Raw genomic sequence first — 18245 nt, forward strand, 5'->3', positions numbered from 1 at the left:
TAGCCGCGGTTCCCGCCTGGTCTCGCGCAGGTATCCTGGCCCAACCACGCCCGTTGGAGGTGGCAAGCGCCAATCTCACAGTCGCAGCCAGTCATGGCATAGGGCTCCACCCCCGCCCACCCCCCAACGAGAGGAGGCCTGGACAGTTGGTGTCGAGCTCGCGGCCAATTGGCTACAGCAGGTGTCGCTCACAACGCCGGGCACACGAATTGGTCCACGACTCAGCCCGCCCTCTTCCTGGGCGCGTCTTTTCTGTGCGAACTCCCGCTAGCAACCAAATCCCTTACTCTGGGCAGTGCAGCTCGAGGGCATTTGACGCTCAGTCATGTCCTCGAGAGGAAGCGAGGACTCAAGGTGGCGCTTCCCTTCGCAGAGCAGAATCCATTGGCTGAACCTTTACCCCATCTGCCCACTCCCAGGGCTCTTCAAACCCGCGAGTGCCTGAACCAGCCACACTCACTCCCATTCCCTGAACTCGCTGATGACCGAGCCACATCTGCTTAAGTGGGGGTTCACGTAACATGTGGGCTGCACCTGTGCTACGCCTACCCACGTCAGGTCTCAACAGGGCACTTTCATTAAAAACAGAAGCACAATTGTTAAATCAAGTATTAGTATGTATTTATGCACAATAAAAACATTTACAAGTTGAACTGGAAATCTACACAGTTTACCAGCTTTTATTAAATAACCAAAACACCTTTTATTCCCCAAATTGGTAAAGAATAAATAATATAATTTACAATATGGTACAAAAAATAATCAGGAAGGACAGGCATTCTGCTTTTTACATACACTGTATATGTATATTTATAATCTATAAAACAAATTCACATCTCAAACAAGCCAGAAACCTTAGATGATATGGCTTAACAATTATTAAAGCAAACAGCACAAGTTCTGCGGCCCACACCGCAGGTTACATCCAGGAATCCCATCTGACAGTGCAGGGGTGGGTTGGTGTAGTGCTTCCAAGACTAGAGTGACCTCACAGACCAATGAGATTGGGAGATTGGGAGAGTTCTGACAGCTCAGAAAGGTGTATTGTGGGGTTTTTTTTTCTTTCTTAAAAAAATTGTTTTCCCTTAAGAGAAAGTGCTGTATTTCCTCATAAATACATCCAACAGGCCTCAGTGTTTAAAAAGAAATATAACTGTTTTCCTCCTCACTTGTTTCCTTCTGTAGAATAAATCCTGATTCAATGGTGTAGTCTAATTAAAAATGCTAGTAAGTTAAAAAGGACCTCCACCAGCAGTAAGGCCACCACACAGAATAATAAAAGGAGTCCAAGACTAAGATCCTGGAGGTGTGGAAAAACCAGGCTTGACAGACTGGTGAAAAGTCCTCAAAGATGCCCACTCCCTGACCAATACTCTATCCTACAGAATATGGAAAAATGAACTTCAACATGGCTCTGGGACTTTTTGAGGATGGAATGCTCATTACTCTACATTTGCAATAAAGAATCAAGGCCAAACACCAACTTCTTTGACACCAGAGATACTAGATATCAAGCTTTAAAAAAGATGAATCAGCAAAAAGATTCCAGAGACAGAGATTAGAGAAAGACTTTTTTCTAAGAAACTCATCTGGTCTCAAATACACATGCTAAAAAGCACAAAGGATGTCACAGATTCACGATGGACTGCACAACTCTGCTGGAATGGCACAGACAGTTAAAAAACCTGGGAACTTCTCTAACTAGTACTTTTGAAATTCCATCCTTTAACAGCTGTCTCTTTTAAAAAATAAATATTCACTTAAGAAGAAAAAGACATCTAATGTTTTCTCTGCTAGAATGAGTTTTTTCCCCTAAACATAGCAAACAAATGAGAATACCTGTCTGGCTTCTACAGAAACTGTATAAATCTCTGGAATTCATCAGACTGACTGCAGAAAAGATGATGACTTTACTCCCTAGCCTGCCTGCCACTGGGTGACAATGGCTATAGTCAACAACTCCCAAGCTCAGTCTTAGCCAGGGTGGGTGGTGCTGCCACATAACGAGCCCAAGCACTGTTCCTAATCTCGAGTATTGGGCTTTTTAGAGGTCACAGGATAACAAGTGCCTGGTGGGAAGCAGCTTGGAACTGAGACAAAACAGCACAGTGCACGTGGCAACTGGGCACAATACCAGCATCTCTAGCCCCAGATTGTGAGAGGGTAAGGAGGCAGAGGCCCAAGCTCAGACTGGTATCCTTACTTGCCGCAGACCAGAGAGATGTGAAAATCTTTAGCTCAATGCAGTGCTAACTTCAGGAAGCTGATATTAGGCACAAAATACAAGATACCCTAGTTCAAACACAGCTATCTCTTAATAAAGTGGTGTCATCTTCCTATTCTCATCTCTTCAGAGATTAGAGACTACAGAGTGTCAGGGAACTGTAGCATAGCCTTTCAAGAACTGAAGGAGCAGGGCATGGTGGTGCACACCTGTAATCCCAGGATTCTGGGAGGCTGAGACAGGAGGATCATGAGTTCAAACTTATCTTGGGCAACTTAGTGAGACCCCCGTCTATGAAATGAAATGGCTGGGGAAGTAGCTCAGTGTGAAGGCCCCACGTTCAACCCCTAGTACTGAAAAAGAGGGGAAAAAGATCTGGAAGAGGTAAGCACTAGGAGGAACGTGGCCAAAAAAAAAAGGAAGCTTGCTGTCTATAGCTGTTGCTCTATTTCCTCCACTGATGCCTGCCTGTATTCTAGAGTGGGGGCAGTGAGATGACAAAACGGAGAGGGTCTACACCAGTCACCTTTCCTCCTTCTTGTACACTGGCTCTGTTTTTCACTACAGATGGAAACAGAAGAATGTGGGGGGGTGTCTGGCTTTAAGGGGAACCTTGCAAGTGAGGGGAGAGTGGAGAGGAGCAGAATTGCCAAGTTCAGGTGGATTAGAAATGACAACCCTGACTGCCATGGATAGTGTCTGAACAAGGGAGAGGGCAACAGAGGCATCATCTGCCCACACCATTGCCACATGAGAAACAACTGGTAATTTATGTACTTAGACCTCCTGAGGCTGAAAAGAAAAAAGAACTCATGTTGGCCCCTTGTAGGGAAGACTGGATGCTGGACCACCCACAGTTGTACAAATGGCCACCATGGGGTTCCAGGTGGGAGTAACCAAAGGCCATAGGTTGGTGAACTCTGACTACATTTGAACATCTAAATCCTTGCTAAGCTCCTTGAACCATGGAGTCAAAGGTAGGAGTGTAATTGTATATGTGAGGCATACGATCTGCCAACAACAGCAAAAAGAGAAAGTCTCTAAGAAGACAAAGCTTTCCCTACAGAAGCAGATCTGTCTTAGGTGCCAAACAGTAACACATGAAAGGCCAAAGAAGGTGAGAGGAAAATCTTGCCTGCTGTCCTATTAGCGCTTTGGGATGAGTCCAGTAAGCAGAAAAACAGATCACCTAGGATGGACCTGCACAGGGATACAGGAAAGAAACCAGATAGAGGATTCTGCTCTTCTGTGTCTTTCTCTTTTAATTCTTGAAAACAAGAAAAACATTTTCTCTTTTTTTTTTTTTTTACCGGGGATTGAACTCGGGTCCTTGCGCTTGCAAGGCAGGCCACTGAACCGCTGAGTTAAATCCCCGGGCAAGAAAAACATTTTCAATCAGCTTAACAGGATCCTAAAAAACATCTTTGCAACCTGCTTACGACATGATTCCCTTTCACATTCCTGTTATGTCAGTCAGAACAAAACTGTTGGTGGGAAAAGCACTAGGCAAGAAGTATTCTGGAGAGATGGCACTGATTATACGGCCTTAGGACCCGTCTCTGGCCCATGATCAGGTCACCATTTGAAGTGTTTGCAATCTCAGAGTGTGGACACCATTACCCAGGAGCCTAGGCTATACCCACTGTCCCCCTCAGCATAACAGAATGAGCAATTAGGGCAAAAAGATCAGAAAGAAAGCAACAGCCTGGAATCTCCCTTAGATTAGAGCTCCCAGGATGCAACAACTAGGGCAGGGCACACCCTTCTTGAAAAGAAGCCTGCTAAGGTGCCCACACCATGGTGGAGGCAGTATAGGATAGACAAAGAGACTCCAGGACAGGTCCCAGGAAGATGGAGAATGGGGCAGTTCCTGATATTGGCCCTTCTCAGAGGTCGTGCTCGTTCATCTCAGTCTCCGCTTGCTGGGATAGGGCTCTGGGACAGATGCTCTTGCATGCTGTTCATCCTGGGGTCCAGAGACTGTCTTCTGAGGATTCTGGGCTTGCCCTCTTCCCCTAAGTTGAAGAGGATTTTATCTGCCAGAAGTGAGGACAGCTAGCACACTAAGCCTTCTCTACAGCCTCAAGGTTACCCTCCCTACAAGGCATGGTCACTGCGAGAGATCCCCAACAGAAGGGCCGCCTCCACCACTATCAAATATAGCCTCTCGGCGACCAGGCTCAGTGATGGACAGCTCTTGAGCCAGGTCATTGAACCGTGATATATAATCGATGCTGTTCTCATTCATCATGCATGCCAGCTGGGAATCCACCACCTGCAGAACAGAGGGAAAAGGGAAGACCAAGTCAGCTAGTGGTTGGTTGGCTTGCCATGTCACTGGACTGGAGATAACTGGCTGCTAAGGTGGGAATATCAGTGGAAGAACCCAGTGCTCAGTGGAAAATTTTGGAATGCCCTCTGTGATCTGAACATGCACTGTTTCTGCAAGTACTCATGGAGTACCCAGTGAGCACTTGACAAGTCTGGTGACTAGGATAAGAGTGTTGGTAGCCTCCCACCTGAGACTTTGGGTTGGGAGTCAACAGTCTATACACAAGTAAATATTATACCACAAAAGTCAAAGCTCAAAAAAGAGCCTGAAGGGCTGGGATTTAGCTCAGTGGTTCTGCCTCCTATCTCGAAAGCTCAAGGACCCAAGTTCTATTCTCAGTACCAAAAAACAAACAAACAAACAAACAACAAACAAACAAACAAACAAACAAAAAAAACCCCAAAAAGCCTGAAGGAAACATAAGCAGCTTGCTAAGGAATAGGGTTCAGAAGGCTCTCCTGGACCCAGAATCTGACAGGTCAGGAACTAAATCACATGAATGTATAAGGAAAGAATATTCCTATCCCCCGCTCCAAAAAAAACAAGTACAAGGGCAACAGGTAGGCACAGGTGGCAGCTGTTCCAGAAATACAACAGTGGCCACGAGACCGTGAACAAGGGAAGGCTAGGAAGAAGACAGGGCTCTGATAGAGCCTCAGGGACTAGGACTTTATCCTAAGAGCAAAAACATGGAATTACTGGTCCTCATTGTTCCTGAGGCAGCCTCACACAAAGACAGGGCCTCTGTTTTGTTCAATGACTATATCAGCACCTACCACAAATGAATAAACATGTTAATAAATGATATGTCATAGTGAATGAGTAAAAAGCCTTTGAAAAATTCTGAGTAGAGGTATGGCATGAACTGAATTTGAAACTCTTTATTATAGGAAATTTCAACAAATTGAAATTTGTTTTCTGAAGTAGAGCAAATACTGACATTCCTCCTTCCGTATATTTGTCAGCAGGTTCTATCCTTATCAACCTGTGCCCAATCTAGCTCCACCTCTCCCCACCAGGTCCTCACCCATCACTTTTATTCAAGTTCCATCATCAGACCATTTCACCCAATGTGTTTCAGACCATTCTTGTAGATAAGGAGGAGTCTTCCAAACACTCTTAAAAATGCTTTCAATGGTGTTTTTAAGCATAGAGTTTTCAGGAAGACCTTTTACTAAATATGTTTTTACGTTACTTGCTATGGACAGTGTTCCATGCAGCTCATTGTCGCATGCATCATGTCAACTAGGAAGCTTGTTGACAATCCAAACTCTGACTCGGGGGGCCTGGAATGGGCCTGAAATTCTGTATTCCTAACTGCAAGGTGTTTCTGCCGGGCTCATCTCCAGGGAAGCTGGAATATCCATACTAATATGAAAACGGAAAGGGACTGGTTTCTTGTGGAATATCTGTGTGATAAGTGTTTCGTGAATAAAGATCCTGTGGCTAAATGGATCTGAGGAATGCACCACGTGGGGGAAAGTCATTATGTTATGGTGTCTACATTTACACTGGCTGAAATTTTCAATCAGATAATGACTTGCTCAGAACTCTCCAAAACTATCTCTAAGTTTACCATTTTCAGATACACAATAAGAGGAAGGAGCTGTTTTGAAGGTTTCCATTCAAGTGCCTGACTACACACAGAACCTTGCAGAATACCTGCCAAGGCCTTGAAACCCTGGGGACCAGTTTGGAAAATGTTGCTCCAGTAATCTGACAACAGGCCTAAGCCCATCCAAGGAGCACTACAGATTTAGGGTCCCCTCCCTCCCCCATACCCAGGTTCATGCTTTGCTCAAGTCTCTCTAGGGAAACTAAAGCTCTGTTCCTTAAAGCATAGTTAACTGCATCTGACTTGACTTTGTCCACCAGCAGAGCCCCTGCAGGGCAGACTGCACAAAGGTACACACAAACAATATGAGGACATTTAAGTGACTGCAAGAGCAGCCAACCTAACTAAGGACAAGAGGAACAAAGCTCTAGCCCCAAAAAGTCTTTCCTTTACCAGCCTGGGCTACAAAGTGAGACCCTGTCTACAAGGTGGGGGGGCTTGCCTTTATAACAAGCACCTGCCACATGTGACTCCTACCATCACTGCCTGAATGTGGGAGAGGTGCCAGGAAACTGGATAGGGCCCTTCTGCAGAATTTGTCTTAAGTTCCACTGGGCCGTGACTGTAAAACAGTACCATGAAAATTTGACTTGAAGGTCTCTTGTTGCCAGGATGGGACAGTGATGACAAAAATTATAATTTTTTATAATTATCCCTTCATCTTCCACAATGGCACCGCACCTCACACATCAGCAAACTAAGGCAGCCTGAGGTCACAGAGCTGCAGAATGACAGGATGCAAACCAATTCAGCTCCACTTATCTTCAGAGACCCCACTTTCCACTCTGACTCTAAGGCTTCCTAGAATCTGATGCCTTCAGGGCCAGCTGTTACCTAAGGTCTGCTATTGACTTAGATCTTTTTTTGGGGGGGTACTGGGGATCAAACTTAGGACCATGCACTTGTGAGGCAGGCAGTGGCACCACTGAGCTAAATCCCCAGGCCTGCTGACTTAGATCTTAAATTGGCATATCTTAAGAGGTCAGAGACCCAGATTTGTATGTGCTGTCTCCTGATGTCACCTCCTAGCAAACAGTTCTTAAAACCCACAGAGTTCAGAAAGGACCAGGAACTCTGGGAAAGGGTGGACATTTAAGTTCAGGGGCACAGTAGTGCACTTACCTCTGCAACATCAGCCAATGACCTGGACACAAAAGAGTCTCGCGAGTTTCCATCCAACAAGCTGGGGCCAAGCAAGGAAGTGCCGCTGTTGGATCCAATAGGAGTTGGGAGCATCTTTCGGCTCTTCTCTGGGGAGATGAAGCTGGCTGCACAGAGAATGCCAAAAACAACACCCTGAGCCAAATGAACATCCTGAGGGCTGGAGGCAGCCAGGAACCCTGCAGGCCTTCACCCTCATGCTTGCCTGAAAGACTTAGATGACACCATCATATTGTGACTGACTTCTTATATAATGACCTATCTGTCATCTCACAGGAACTCCAAAGTTTTGCATTATCTGGTTGCTTCCCCTGCCACACACAAAAATTTAATTCTCTGTGACCACTCTCTCACTGACACTAAGGCTGTTTACAAGTGTTATATGTGACTGCAGAAACCATCTATTGAGGGCTGGTTCCTTTTTATACCCAGACTCAGAACCCCCTGGTCCTCCTGGGTCACCAGATACAAGCCCCATAGTTGTGGTTGACCAAGTTCACCATGTATACAGCATGCCCTTCTCTCGGGCCATCTGTCAATTAACCATCTCTAATGAGTCACCATCCTATAAAACTTCATATATGTAAACAGGAGTGCTTCCTATGCAAGTAATAGTAGCTGTGTGTGACTTTTTTGACATGCCCCTTCCCTCATACTAACACCTGGTGCCCAGGGAGCAAACATATGGGGGAGGGCGGGCACATCATCCTATGTGTCTCCCGTTTATGGCTGAGAATGTGGCACATGGTGACTGCAATATCCACTTCAGAATACCTTAGTGACTGCAGAAAAAGAGAAGGTGAACATTCAAGACAGCCAATTTCTTCTTTTTTACTCAGGGGAACAGGTAGGTAGGCAGAGGCTAGACTAGGCTAGCTGGACAGACTGGAGAGGGCAAGAAAAGCCACAAGGATGACAGGAATGTTCTGTCTCCTTTGGGAAATATGCACTAAAAATCTGTGCATTCTGTACAAGTTTTACCTAAAAAAAACTAACTCAGAATAAAATAACCATTTGTGGAACAAATACTCAACAGTCCTAGAACAGGTTTGGCCCCAAAGCCCTGAGGATGCTGTCTCCTGGACTCCATTCTCTGCTGGTCTGGGAAAGGAGACCCTCTCCAGATACTCACCAAACAAGCTGCTAAGTGAGGAGTCAGTGGAGTCACTAGGGTACCACTGGGGGTCGTGGGTGGGAGAGGCAATCCAGTTGGGCTGTGGGCTGCTAGATGGGGAAGGAAGGCTCTTGGAACTGTCACTGCCATTCAGCTTTGCTGGTGAAAGAGGGACTCCTTCACCTGCCAACCAAAACCCTGAGTCAGAGACACTTTCTTCAAGAAGCAGTGGTGGGGGTACTGTGTACTGCTAACCACGCTCAATCAGTCTCGACTTCATCCTAATGTGGTCTACAGACAAGGACAGCAGAGCTTGGAGCATGGCTTTGTACTATAGGAAGGACATGATGCAGAATACAGCAAAAACAGCATGCTCCATGGATGGGGCCAGGCCTTGTGCCCAGACCTCCATGCTGAGCATCTCCATAGTGTCTGCCATAACACTGTGATGTACACACTGTTCCCAATCTGCTGCCTAGAAACTTAACCTCAAATGCAGTGGTGGCCTGACCAAGGCCATGTGCTAATCATTTGGCTAAACCAATGGCATGACTCACACTAGTGAGCAAAAGCCATACTATGCTGCAGGAACCACAGAGAATGAGTGGGTCCAAGACCTTGACAGCTACAAGCTGGGCTTGCTGAGCTCTGCAAAACCCACAGGTTGTCTGCCATACTTAACAGTCAACCAGGAAGGCATCCCTGCTGATCCCTGAACTATAGAGGGCCTCATGGGCCAGCTTACTCTTGTCTCAAAGTTAAGAGCAATCCTACCAGACCATCAATAGCCTCAAATGCTACATGCTTGTCAGTGGCAGGTATTCAGTGCTCAAAAACAAGAGCTGAACTAGAACATTCCCAGTACATTTAGCAAGGACCCCACAAGGCAGGTCTAATTGCCATGTCCTGGGGGGAACCAGGTGCCGGAAAGGGTATGCAGGACTACCTGATCTTACCAAATTGGCCTGAGCTAATCGCAATCTCAATGATAGAGTCGCTGATCTGTGTTGCAGGTTCTCCCTGTGAGAGCACATCTTCAGGTGGGCCAGGCAGAGAGATGTCCAGCAGTGCAGAAACATTAGGCGGTGAGAGCCGGGTGCTGGAGCCCTCTGATGAGGTCAAAGGTGTGCAGAGACCATTCTGGAGAGGAGTTTTGGGCAGCTCAGACAAGGAGAGAACAGACGAACCCTGCTAGAAGACAGGTGATGTTTAGATACAAGTGGCCACTCAGAACCCTAAATAGCCTCCCACAGCCTCAGCTTCAGAGCTTAGCCTCAGAACGTGGTGTCTGCAATGGGTATAGGGTTCTTCTCATCTTTTCAAGTGAGGAACACAATCAGGGAATCTACTCCTCCCAAAACTACTTTCAACAGCAGTCAGAAGGCCAGGCCAAGGTGCACTAGGTCTGCTTCCACTGCCACTAGTGGTTCAACTGGAGAAATAAAGACAGATAGCAAGTACTGGAGAGCCACCAGCTGATGGCCTCTTCCCTGGCCCAGAACCAATCCAGAGTCTGAATGAATGAAATGAGATCTAGAAGACAGGTGAATTCATTTACTCACCAGAAGTATACAAAGGTTGGTAGAAAGAACTCAACTAATGAGCAACAATGTCTGTCTGAAACCAGGGAGAATAGGGACTCAGCACTGGAGAGGATCCCAAGGTAGCTATTTTGCTCTACAGCCCCAAAGCACACCCTACCTGGAAACTGTCCACCACTGGCTCCTGCTCCGGCCCTGGGGGGACGCCGATGAATGGATTGCTCGTGCCCTACGAGATCACCAGAACACCAGTGAGCAGCCCATACGTGATGTGCCAGAACTGCACCCAAGTGCTCACCTAAATGAGCTCCAGAGAAAGGGCTGTTCAGTCACCCAGCTTCCCACCAGCCAGAGGTAAAGGCAACAGATCATGCTCTCAGCTGAAAAAGCTGTGCAATAACTTTTACTTAAAATTTTTGGTTGTTTCAAAGAGATAACTCAATTCCCATTAAGAAATCAGTGTCGTAATTTCAGACAGACAAGGCTCCCTGGTACTCAATGGGGCCAACTCATCCACCAGCCCCAGGTAGTTTTCAAACAGGCTAAAAACCTGAACATTTGGGGAATCATGAAGGAGGGATGGTTCGGGCCATGAGCACATTGTTCACCCAGATACATAAAGTGCTCAGTGACCTCTGAACGGGAAGCCATGGACTGAGGGCCAACTTGGTTGTGGATCAAGCAATATTGTCATATATGTCTTAGCTCTGGATTCTCCATCACACAGCAAGCCTGTCTTTTCATCTCACTTGTTTTGTACTCCACAGCACTCATTTGCACCTTGGCCTCCCTGGCTCAGTGGCTCCTCTAACCCCTCAGGTCTAACCCCTCCATAAGCAGAGCTGGATCCAGTGTGACACCATCTCCTTGGCCTGGCTCCCACTTGAGAAGTTAGTGGTACACCAAACAGCCCTTTTCAACATACTTACCCCCACAGTGGGGACAGGGTCTCCATTCTGGTGGGGTCCGGTGCAGTCCTGCCCTGAGATGGTACCTGTCACCTCATCTGAGGACAGTGGAGAGATGCCAGATAACCCCTCGGTCTCTAAGACTGGTAAGGGGCTTCCAGGAATGATGCCAGCACTCTGAGCTGCTAGGTCAATCGCACCTGGCAACAGAAGCAACATTTCAAATCTCTGCTCCATGATACCTCAAGATGTGTGTGTAGAAAGCTCAGGACGGCTTCCCCTTCATGTCAATGCAAGAGCCAATAGTTTTGATATTCTCTTTCAAAATTAATGAGACACTGCAGTTTTGAAAAGAAAATACTACACAGTAGCTTTCGCCATGAAGGCTATGAACTCACTGGCCAGGTGACTTGTGGCCTGGGATGGAAGGACCTTGGGCACAATTGGCCGAGACAGTGCTGCTTTGGTCAGAGAAGACTGGATGGGCCGAAACGAGCCTCTCCCTGTAAGAAAACAGACACATCAACCTGCAGCCTATGTCTTTCTAGCACACAATGGAGATGCAGAAGATTTCCTTCATAGATGCAGCTAGGATCAGAGAAACCACACAACTTTCCAAATATTTACTAACTTGGGAGGTCAGAGGTCACTCAGTGCCCAATAGGGAGGACAGGTCAGGGACCTGCCCTGGTAGCATGACTGTGCCTCTCAGGAGCTCCTAAAAGTCTATAGTCATCACTGTCATCTCCTGGGAATAGCCCTTTGTGATAAGACCATACAGTGTACTGCAGGCTTGTTAGAGGAGATCAGTGCATCCAACCTTGGACTAAGACTCCGCCACTGCAAATTTGGTTTTACCCTCTGTATTCTACAGTTGAAAAGTAAGCATAAGAGCTGGGCATGGTGGCACACACTTGTAATCCCCACACTCAGAAGGCTGAGGAAGGAGGATTTCCCCAAGTTTGAGGCCAGCCTAGGCTACATAGTGAGTTCAAGGCCAGTCTGAACTGCATAGCAACCTTGTCTCAAAAAAAAGCATGAGAGAAAGCAATCAAAAGCAGATTAAAATCAAGACGACAGGTAAAAAGACAAATCACATAGCACATGTCCTATTTACACTCTCACTGTATAAGATGCACTTCAAAGTAAAAGGGAAGAACAAAAACAGCAAGTGCAGGGGCCATGAATAATCTCCAGACTTACGAAAAGAGTGATCTATATACCCCCAGGACATATTTACTCATAAAGTGTTTGATACAGCTCTGCACACAGAAAACGGACAGCAGATCCTCTGCTGAGCTGGACTGAACAATATGGCCAATTGGGCCTGCTGAGACTTTGGAAAAAAGACTTTGGCACTTTTGGAAAAGTGCCCTGCGACTCACCTTTCAGAGTCCTCTACCCAGCTCAGTTGCAAGCAGCCAAAGCAAGAGGCACACATGGTATTTGCTGGTAGATTGCAACCAGGAGTGCAAAGAGCAATCCTCAGGAAGCCAGTACCCACTGCCCTAAGGTAAGGGCCTGGTCAGGTAAGGAGAGGGGAGAGAGCTAGCCCAGAGAAGTGCAGGCCCTTACCAGCTATAGGAGAGTTAGACAGGATGGAGAAGGAGCACACATTGTGGGATTGGTTTTCAGATGGTCTAGGGAGCAGTGTTCTCTGTAAAGAAAAAATGCAAATAATCAAGGTGATAAGAAGACTTTAATGCCAAAAAAAAAAATCTTTCAAGAAATTGGTTTAAAAGAAATATATATATATATTTTTTTGGTACCAGGGATCGAACTCAGGACCTAGCACTTATGAGGCAGGCATGGTGCCATTGAGCTAAATCCTGGCAATTTAGCTCAGTGGTGCGCTGCCTGCCTCGCAACCCAAATTCGATCCTTGGTAGGCAGGCATGGCCATTGAGCTAAAAACCCGCAATTTAGCTCAGTGGTGCGCTGCCTGCCTCGCAACCCAAATTCGATCCTTGGTACCAATCAATCAATCAATCAATAAATGGGAACCAAGTATAAGTTGATAAGGAGCTTATTTTAGATTTGAAGACATAAGGATGCCTAGGGTGGGTGGAGGCTGTTATATTTTGTGGGCCCTAAACCCCAGAATATTGGATCCTCTGAAACCCAGAGAATTAGACCTTTCCCAGGAAAACCAGAGGAATGTCAGTGATCCCCTTGAATTTAGAATGTCCTTCTGGATTTGGCTGGAGCAAAACTAGGTATACACATCTGTTTACAGACATGGAATGGGCTGAGAGAGTCCTGTCCTGGGTTTCATTATTGGGGAGTGAAGAAAAGAAGGTGACAAGACGTGCCAAGTGGCAAGAGATGCTCTTTCACAAAGCTCCCACATATCAACAATGAGGTTCCAAGGTACTCTGCATGCCTTTTGAATGATCACTACTAGGTGAGAAAAAATTATATCAACCACCAAAACTCATTGTGGTCACAATAAAACATTCACACAAAAAAACCCCACTGATCAATATGTATAACAGATATTGTGAAATAGAAAATGTTCTCTGGGCGTGGTGCACACCTGTAATCCCAGAACTCTGGGAGGCTGAGGCAGGAGGATCCTTGCAAGTTAGAGACCAGCCTATGCTACATAGTGAGTTCCAGGTCTCTCTCAACTACATAGTGAGACCATTGTCTCAAAAACACCAAAAAAACAAAAAAACAAAAAACAAAAGTATAAAAGAAGAAAATGTTCAAATGAATAGAGGAACTAGAGGAACTAGGGAAGATGGTGGTGGGAAAGGCAGGAAGAGAAAAGAAAATAAGAAAAGAAGGAAAAGTGGAAACAAAGCTTTTGTAAATAAGGAGGGGAAGAGAGGTCAAAGGGAGGTTAAGGGAATGGGTTTTAAAAAAGATATATCATGTTTTAAAAAAGAATCAAGGGCCAGGATTTAGCTCAGTGGTTCTGGTGCCTGCCTCACAAGCACAAAGACCCAAGTTCAATTCTGGTACCAATAAATAAATAAATAAATAAATAATCAATCAATCAAGATATATCATGTTTAAAAAAAAGAATCAAGATATATCATGTACAGGTACAGATTCTCTACAACAAATGTAATCAGTATTATATCCAAAATGACCGATTTTTTAAAAAAAGCCTGCTGGGGCTGGGGATTTAGCTCAGTGGTTCTGCCGTCTGCCTCATAAGTGCAAGGTTCCAAGTTCAACCCCTGGTACCAAAAAAAAAAGTAAAACAAAACAAAACAAAAAAAACTCTGCTAATCCAGTAACGTCATGAGGCACTTCAGTCTGGTGTACAGGTGTTCGTGTATGAAGGATTCAGAGTGCATTCATACCCGAGAACATCCTTACAGCACTGATGTTGGCACAGATCACAGGGCAGATGCTATTGGATATGCCAATGGGGAGGATCCATTAATAGCTCTGTATGCTCTTTCCCTGCCTTGCTTCAAAGTCTAAGGCATGGATCAGTAAACTTTTTCTATAAAGGCCCAGGAAGGAAGTTGTAGACTTTGGGGCCATGGACATTACAGAAAGTTGTTATTTATAAAAATATTAAAAGGCAAAGACCACATATTGCATGATCCCATGTTTGTTAGGAAATACTCAGAATGGGCAAATCTATAGAGATAGAAAATGGGCTGGGTGTGTTGGTGCATATAACATACACCTGTAATCCCAGTACTTGGGAGGCTGAGGCAAAAGGATTACTGTGAGTTCAAGGCCAGCTTGGGCTACACAGTGAGGTCAAGTTCAACTTGGACTGCATAGTGAGACCCTGTCTCAAAAGAAACAAAATAAAACAAAACAAAAAAAAAAACCCTGAAAATAAGGGATGGTAGTGAAACTCCACAGATACATGGTTTATTGTGGGTAATCATGATGTTCTGAGACTAGTGACAGTTGTATCTCCTCATAAATATGCTATGAGCCATCCAGTTGCACACTTCAAATGGATACGCCTTTTGGTATGACAACTATGTATTTCCCCACACCCAAAATTTTTTTTTGTACCAGGAATCAAACTGAGGACCTTGTACTTGCAAAGCAGGCAGTGGCACCACTGTGCTAAATCCCTGGCCCTACCACAAAACTGTTTTAAAATACAACAAAAAAGAAAAACAGGCTGGATTTAGCCCATGGGAAATAATTTAGGACCTTTGACTCCAGAGTTACATATATCACATCTAGCCAACAATGGTTTTCCCATTTTCAAGGCAAAGAATTAAATATACTAATGTTAAATGTAGTACTATGCCTGAGTAAAAATTATCTGGATTTGAAATACATCTTTCTTCCTTAGACCTTTCATTGAACTCTTATTTTTACTCCTTTCTTTTGAGACAGGGTCTCACTATGTAGTCGAGACTGACCTGGAACTCACTATGTAGCCCAGGCTGGTCTCTAACTCACAGCAATCCTCCTGCCTCAGCATCCTGAGTGCTGGGATTACAGGTGTATGCCACCACAACCAGCTCAACTCTTTTTTTTTGGGGGGGGGGTACCAGGGATTGAACTCTGGCCCTTGTGCTTCCAACTCTGGCAGTGGAACCACTGAGCTAAATCCCCAGCCCTTCGACTCTTATTTTTAAATAAACTAATCTCAAAAGGGAAAAACAATTCTAAGAGTTGAATAAAAGGAAACCTGTCATTAATACTCCCTGAATATATACATTCATAAATTTATCTTTTTTTTCTTCCGTACTGTAGAATAAACCCAGGGCCTCATATGCATACTAGGCAAGCGTTCTACCACTGAGCTACATCTCTAGTCCACATGCATACATTTCTAAGGTTGTAATTATTTTAGATTTGCATTCTCATTTCCTTTCTTTCTCCCTTGAAATGACGCTGCTCTCCCTCTCAGGTTCTCAGTTGCCCTGCCTTTCCTGTGGCACACAGGATCCGCGGGCCCCACCCTTCCACAATACTCACTGCACAGAGTCCGGCCTTCACAGACCCAAACTGGCCAACTTCTTCCAATGACTAAACTGTGCATCTATACGTTTTTCCTTTTTCTTTTTCTGAGACAGGGTCTTATTATATAGTTCAGGCTGGCTTCAATATCACTGTGTAACTTGGGTTGGCTTCAAACTCACTGCAATCATTGTGCCATAGTCTCCCAAGTGCTAGGATCACAGGAATGTGTCACCAGGCCTGGTCCCTTAGCACATTTTCTGACTATCCTCCAAGAGACCCCAGGCTGGACTTGGATGGTCAAAACTTTGTCTTTTCTGAAAGCAAATTTCAATGCTGTTCAAAGACTATCTTTACCTATAGGTACCATTAAGTTCACTGCTGTTACTTTTATTTTTAATAAAAAGGAAGGGCCAGGAATATCCCCATTTTATGCTCTAAAAACCCAAGACACAGAAGACAAATGTGCCATGGCCAGATTGACTAGTGAGAGAGCCAGGGAACACATGGAACTTGAGTGAGGCTCCCTCACCTGGACCACCAATGGCTTCCGAAGATGCCGGTTCCGCAGTTTCCTGGGCTTTGGCAAGAAGAAGTCTGACTGCATCTGGAAGGGGAAAAGCACATGAACCCTAAGGGCTCATCCTACAAGGCCTGGCAGCCTGGTCTGGCATACAAATGTGGCTTGGCACTCACACTAATTGAGTTCAGGTGCTGCCGGAAAGTCAGCTCAGCTTCTTTACTGGGTGAGAAGAGCTTCCCATGTCTGCTATTTGGTGGCAAAGTTGTAGGGACAGCAAACAGGCCACCATCTGAGTCACTGCTTCCTGTGCTGGAGGGACCAGCCACCAAGAGGGGTCTTGGGGGGTTTCTCAAACCTGAAAAAACAGAAAGGAGTCACACAGTAACACTTGTCCACAACATGTCCAGGGTGAAGGGAATTTACCTGAGAAAAAAATCAAGAAGGAATCCTCTGGACAGTTCTCTAGCTACATGTATCTAAACCCTCTAAAACACTGCCCTTTTTCCTTGCTCACTGGAATTCCTGTCCTCATTGAGAAAACTGCCAGCTTATTGGAGAGGACAATTGCACTGTTCCATGCTCAGTGCCCATCACCAAACTTTCCAGAGCTAGCAGAGCCTGGAAATCTTAAACAGAACTGAAGCCACCAGACCTCTGCAAAGGGTCAGAGAGCAGTATTGGCTATGCAGCAGAACACAGCCACTCACCACACATTCATACGTGAGTGCAGTCATGTGCCAACATGGCTCTACATCCGAGGTAAGCAGTGGGCCAGACTTGGGCCACATCCTGCCACTTGCTAATCCTATCTAAATCTCTAATTTTATGGAACATAAACCCAGATGTACAAAGACAAAAGCATTTCAGAACTACTTTTTTGGGTAGGTGCTGTGACAAAGTACCCTCAGAATTCACAGCTGAGTGGAGTGCTCTGAAATGACATGCAAAGTTTTTAGGTCAGGTATTCTAAGTATCAGTACAGATTACTAGAACTACAGGCCCAGCAGGAGGCAGGAGAGGCCTGGGAAGCCACTGGCTGGATCTCATCAATGAATACAGCTTTGTCTGCAAGGACCAGTGTCTCAGGTTTGCTACTGCCTTCTGCAGCAACTCCAGGAAGAAAACAGGAGGAAGGGGAAGGGGAAGGGGAAATAGAAAACAAGCAACCACAGGAAGATGTGGCCCTAACTCAGCAGCAGTCTATACTTCCTCTAAGGCTACCAGGAAGGACACTCAAGGAAACAAGAGTCCTTAATAGGCAGGTCATTTGCAACACAGTAAGACAGAGATAATAAGGCCTGACATTCTCTGAATGGAAAACTATGTTGGAGCACTGGTAACAATTAGGACCATCCAGACATATGGTTAAAAAGTTACTATTTTTTTCTTACCTGTCTACACTTGAGATTTGCCTACCCTAAGTTGTGAACTCCCGGAGAATGAGGTGGGGCTGTCTCCTAAGGATACACAGGGCTGGGCAGGGTTGCTCCCATAGCACTGGGACAGCAACCTTCATAGGAAAGCGTGAGGCCTTAGGAGCACAGGATGAGTGTTCTGGATCTTATTTTTGAGCTGCTCCTACCTCCCAGGCCACCCCTATCCCACTGAATCAGTCTAAGGAAGAGCTGCATGACATCTCCTAGGCCACAAGAGCAAGACAACGGCCCACACTTATCCACTTAGTCACTCAGCTAGTTCAGTGCAGGATAGGGTACAAATGCCTGGGATACAAGGGCATGTAGAATCACTACTCTACCATAATAATCTCTTTCATTATACAAATACCAAATGCTTAAATAAAGTAAAACTGATGCTCAAGAAAAAGAGCAGGCTTATCTTGGGATTTCATATCCCCAGTGACAAAACTGATGAACTGTGAATTTAAACTATTTCCTAGGCCGGGCGTGGTGGTGCACGCCTGTAATCCCAGC

At 45.5% G+C, this 18245-nt stretch overlaps 1 protein-coding gene across 4 annotated transcripts in view; it reads right to left on the bottom strand.

The window, feature by feature from the left end:
* Positions 1–3556: 3556 nt before the first annotated feature.
* The window catches only part of Cramp1 (cramped chromatin regulator homolog 1), a 57453-nt gene continuing 42764 nt past the window's right edge, over positions 3557–18245 (bottom strand). For 3 of the 4 annotated variants that reach the window (XM_010620498.2, XM_010620500.3, XM_010620501.3), the window contains exons 12-21: positions 16488–16669; positions 16324–16398; positions 12471–12552; positions 11294–11398; positions 10917–11095; positions 10148–10216; positions 9403–9637; positions 8465–8629; positions 7294–7439; positions 3557–4499 (exon numbers count right to left, since the gene is read on the bottom strand). In XM_010620498.2, coding sequence (XP_010618800.1) covers positions 4335–4499; positions 7294–7439; positions 8465–8629; positions 9403–9637; positions 10148–10216; positions 10917–11095; positions 11294–11398; positions 12471–12552; positions 16324–16398; positions 16488–16669 — 1403 coding nt within the window. In that variant the 3' untranslated portion in view covers positions 3557–4334. The remainder of the gene's footprint in view (positions 4500–7293; positions 7440–8464; positions 8630–9402; positions 9638–10147; positions 10217–10916; positions 11096–11293; positions 11399–12470; positions 12553–16323; positions 16399–16487; positions 16670–18245) is intronic. The other variant, XM_010620502.2, reaches the window with a different exon arrangement.

This window comes from Fukomys damarensis, unplaced genomic scaffold (genome assembly GCF_012274545.1).
Source record: "Fukomys damarensis isolate Sample0158 unplaced genomic scaffold, DMR_v1.0_HiC HiC_scaffold_34, whole genome shotgun sequence".
In the NCBI taxonomy this organism is placed as follows: Eukaryota; Metazoa; Chordata; class Mammalia; order Rodentia; family Bathyergidae; genus Fukomys; species Fukomys damarensis.